This window comes from Nannospalax galili, unplaced genomic scaffold, assembly GCF_000622305.1.
Source record: "Nannospalax galili isolate Female #2095 unplaced genomic scaffold, S.galili_v1.0 scaffold229, whole genome shotgun sequence".
Classification (NCBI taxonomy): Eukaryota; Metazoa; Chordata; class Mammalia; order Rodentia; family Spalacidae; genus Nannospalax; species Nannospalax galili.
Genome location: NW_008360328.1, coordinates 1,783,644 through 1,788,571, shown reverse-complemented (window position 1 = coordinate 1,788,571; position 4,928 = coordinate 1,783,644). Strand labels below are relative to the sequence as shown.

General features: G+C 45.5%; 1 protein-coding gene across 2 annotated transcripts in view; it reads right to left on the bottom strand.

The window, feature by feature from the left end:
• Positions 1-4,928, bottom strand: part of Pou2f3 (POU class 2 homeobox 3) — a 91,641-nt gene that overhangs the window by 2,654 nt on the left and 84,059 nt on the right. For both annotated transcript variants that reach the window (XM_008826003.3, XM_008826001.3), the window contains exons 11-12: positions 2,276-2,342; positions 1,018-1,153 (exon numbers count right to left, since the gene is read on the bottom strand). In XM_008826003.3, coding sequence (XP_008824225.1) covers positions 1,018-1,153; positions 2,276-2,342 — 203 coding nt within the window. The remainder of the gene's footprint in view (positions 1-1,017; positions 1,154-2,275; positions 2,343-4,928) is intronic.

Genomic DNA, 4,928 nt, shown 5'->3' with positions numbered 1-4,928 from the left:
TGGCAGCTAACAACTGTCTGTAACTCCAGTTCCAGGGGATCCGACAGCCTCTTCTGTCCTCTGCCAGCATTGCGCGACACGGGTGCACTTACTTACATGCAGGCATAACACGCATACACATAAAATAAAAATAATAAATAAAATATTTTTTATAAAAATACTTTATTATTTTTATATGTATGAGTGCATTGTCTGCATGTATATAAGTGCACTTGTGTATGTAATACCCACATAGGTTAGAAGAGGGCATCAAAACCCCTGGAACTGAAGTTATGGACAGTTGTTAGCCATCATGTGGGTGCTGGGAACCAAACCCAGGCCCTCTGGAAAAGCACCCAGTGTTCTTAACCACTTAGCCATCTCTCCAGTCCTCCACACTTGGCTTTTTTGCATAGTCCTTGGGATTAAATTCAGGTCCTTATGTTTACAAAGTAAATACATTATCAACTGAACTATCTTCCCAACCCTACATCCAAATTTTATATCTCCGTTTTCTTCTGGGTTGGGGTAGATTCTGAAGTCATCTACTTTGAGATTCCTTTTCAAGTAGCTTCTTTGGCTTATGAGTAAAGGCTCAGGAGTGCCTATTCCATTGCATCACAGGTAGGAGCAGGATTTGGTAGTACTTCCCTGTCTCCCTGTGTCACTCCTGAAGCTCAGGGTTGGTTTATGCCCAAGTTCCAGGCTCATATGAGACTACCCTGTGACTCCCTAGTGTGGAGTGGAATGCTCCTGAGCCCAGCAAAGGACTTGGTCTCACAAGAGCATTTGGAAATTTCCACCATCAAAGTGAAGATGGAAATTTTGGCTTTGTTGACATCAGCTTCTTGCCAGGACTGTTCACTGGCTATGGCTTCTTTTTAAATCCTAGCTCTCTGGGGATTCAGTCGAGCTCTTTATCCGCCCCCCCCAACCCCCATCCCATTCCTCATTTCCAGTCCTCTGCGTAATGGCATTGGCCCAACTCCTCACATGTCCCTAAGTCTGCCAGATGCCTCCTCACTGCCCTCCACTTACCCTGAGGAGTTAAAGCTGGAGGAGGAGTTCATTGCTGCTTTGGAGTTATTTTGAGATGCTGTGGGGCTGCTGGCATGGAGTCCTGAGCCAGGAGACGAAGGCCTGCTGTTGTTCCCAGGGGAACAGGATGACGTTACTGAGGACAAAGAGAAGCAAAAACAAAGCTAAAATAATGCTGCTGGGTCTGGGGACCTTATGACATGGCCTTTCCAACACTGGATTTCCTGGTGTAGCCCCAAAGGATACTCCCCCTCTTCCTACCCCCACCCATTTGTCCACTTCCTAGCATGTTAGCTAGCATCAAGGTCTGCATGCCAGCCCATCCCTGGAGGGGCTGTCATTGCAAGTGCTCTCTGCAGCCCAGGCCCTCAGAGCAGTGTGGCTGGTTCTACAAGTCTAAGACTTGCCAAATGCAAGGAGGACAGATGCCAAAATCATCCTACTCCAGGACACACCCTGGGCTGGGCAGATTCGAGGCAGAAGGGAAGAAGAATATGAAGCTTAGGAAAAGAAGAGGCATGGGGAGAGAGCGAACCTGAGAGCAGGGAGACTGCCAGAATTCTCATTCTCTGACTCCACAAAAAGGCATGTGGTCCTCTTGAAAGAACACTGGCCAAGACTAAGAGGAGGGAGCTTCATCTTGGTCCTGGGCCACTGTGGCCTGCCCTGACCTGTTTTACTACCCTGAAGCTTATTTTCATCTTCTGTAAAATGGTAAATTTGGCTCAAGTAGATAGTCCCATGTCTCAGTTTCCCAAATTGTTTTTCATGACTAGGGTGCCATATAGTTTACATTCAAACTAAGAAGTTTTTAAAAAGAAGAGAACTTTCTGATAATTATGCCAATTTTGAGGCCACTATTAGGGTTTCTGAAAGACACCTGCACATGTGGCCACCCTATCTAGTTCTTTGAAAGGCTTCAGGTACTTTTTGAAAAAGGGAATCCTGTAGAAAATTAGTTTGGAAACTCCTGTCTTCCTCCTTCTTTCTGTATCTCACTTTGGAATGTATTACATCCTTGAGTGCTGAGCCATGCTACAATTAAAATAAAAATAAACACTTATTTGTTTAAACTTTGCTTACCCAGCATTTCCCAAACTTAAGTGATTATAGAACCTTGCTTTACCCAGTACTGATTTTAATGTCATTTGAGATGCATTTAGGGAATGCTGACTTGAATAAATGCCTTTTAGTTTTGTTTTAAAGTGTTACTGAAATGAATTCTGGTATTATCTGGAAACCTTATTTGGAAGCTCACCTGTTCCAGGCATGGTGCTGTGGACAGGAGGGACAGAGAGGGGGCCCAAAGACCCTGAGGGAGAGACCTGAAAGGCAAGAGAGGCTTGTAAATGTCTATTCCACTCTCATCTGCAGCCTCCGTTCTTCCCTCAGGACACTGGGTTGCAGATTGAACAGACGTGGTCTGGATTCCTTAATAATCTTTCTATAATCTTCGCTCCATCTTGTGCTTCACAGGAAGGCCTGTGAACTGTGTACAGACATCCAACCTAACTTCCAGTCTGCCACAGAAGCTGCCTGGTGCTGACAGAGACACTTCCCCACCTCTCTCCTGGGGCTCCTGTCAAGGTTTCTTTGGTACTGTCAGGCTGAAGGCTTGCCTAAGTGTCCTGGTGGTGAGAGGAGCAAGCCTCTGAGGCGGAGTGGCAGCCCTAGCAACTCTGCTTCAGGCCTTCCCACCTAATGGAGGGACCGTGGACTCTTTAGAGACAGTGGAAGAGCTGAACAATGGTCTCTGGAGCTTCTCATGTTGTCCTGGAGCCCTAGCATCATCAACTCTGAGTTAGAAAAGGACTTGAGTAGTGGCACACACTATAATCCCAGCACTTGGGAGACTGAGGCAGGAGAGCTGCTATGAGTTCTGAGATAGTGATATATAGCAAGACCTGGTTTCAAAAAGGCTGGAGGGGGGAAGGTAGGTGCAGACTTAGGATAACAGTTTAGGTGCTGGGAAAATAGATGGCTCAGTCAGTAAAGTGCTTGCTTCTCAATCATGAGGACCTGAGTTCAGATTCCCCAGGACCCATGAAATAATAAAAAGTGGACAGATGTGGGTGTGAGACTTAGCCTCATCACTCACCATCTGCATGACTATGACAAGTTATCCAACCCCAGAGAGGTTGGTTTTCTCATCTGTAAAAGGGCAGCAGCACCTCCCTGCTATTTCTTTTAATTAAGACTTAATGAGATAATGTCCATAAAGCTTCCAACCCTATGGCTGGCAAAGAGCACCAGCTTCTTAAATGTTAGCTCCCTTGCTTCCTGAAGGAAAGGTCTGGACCATTGTTTATCTCTAGATGCTTTTAAACTCTGCTTTTGAGCTGAGATCTGTGTATTTTTACTCCTCTTTTCTTATGCTGAAGGAAGCTCTGACTGGTATTTTCAAAGGACACTGATACAGAGGCTATCCATATCACACACACACCCTCGATGGAACAGCCCCTCCAACAGGATGCCTCACATTCTCAGTGATCCGTCTCACTGCTTCTACTCATCTTTCTTTTTACAATGAGCCTCCTAGGTGGTCCAGGTGAAGAGTAGAGGAAGGCGTGGGACAGTTTGCAAGGAGTGGCAGAGTGGAGAGAGATGTTATCAGTCACCTCCTCTCCTCCCCACCCAGTGACCACACCCAAGAAGTTTGTTGTTTTCAAATAAATAATAATGTATGTAGTTGCTGTTACCAGTTCCTTCTGTTTCCAGCTGAAGATAGGCTATTCACATATAAAAATACATATATATGGTTCCATGCTTTTTAAAAATTTTCTTTTACATATGGTAGCAAAATGGTACAGTGATCTATGCCATTGTGCCTTTTTTTTTTTGTGGTGGTGGTGCTGGAGACTGAACCTAGGTCCTTATGCATGCTAGGCCAATGGTCTACCACTGAGCTATATCTCCAAGACCCCTTCAAATATTTACTATTTAGTTATTTTTCTAAATTAACTATGTATCTTAGGGATCACTTTGCATCATAAACAGAAGACACCAGTCTCCCTTCCATTAAGACCTGAGGAAAAGATGAATCAAGAACGCATTCTCTATCCTCTTCCTTCATGGCATCTGAGGTGGGACTCTGTCCTCTAGGTGTGACACAGTTGTTACCATCTTGAGATCACAGCAGCTGAGACTACCCTCATGAGACCCTCCTGAGATTGGGCCCACTAAAAGGCAGTACTTAAGGCCCCTCCACTTCCTGGGGAAATATTAGCAATTAACAATTGCTGAGAGTGGGGGAAAGACTTTTTGGTGGTGTAACTGCCTACAAGGTGTCCACACTCCTGTAAGTAATCTCACTTCAACTCATTGGTTCACCAAGCTGGACTTGGGTGGGATAATTTCCCTGGTCCATCTGGGGTCAATTGATGTTTGTTCCTGTCTCCCCAGAAGTCATGAAACATCAGAAGTAGCCGTGTGCCTGTTTATTTCATGTCTTTCTCACCATTCCTTACTCCCCAGGCTGTAGTTTTCACAAGAACATGGTAATGACTACTGCATCCCCAGTTCCTTCTACAGGGCCTGGAGTTCATGGGTGCTCAGGACAGAGCCGCAGAAGGAATGCTTATGATCAACGAGGTTCTTTCCCATTTCTTCCTATATCAGTGTCCTATATAGGTATAGTGAACCAGTTTGAGAACCTGTCTCCTACCTGCTCCAACTTCAAAGCCTCATCTTTGAAGATTCCACAGCTCTCTTAGCACAGATCAAGTTCCTTCTTAAGTCTTACAGGCCCTCCATGATCCAGCTTTACTTATCATTGTATCCTCCTAACTCATGCTTTTGCATTCCCTGGCCACTACCCATCCCAGCCCCCCCCCCCTCTACCCTAGCAGCCTCAGTGATTTTGCATACACCCTTCCCCATGCCTAGAATGTCTCGCCTCCCCACTCCCCTCA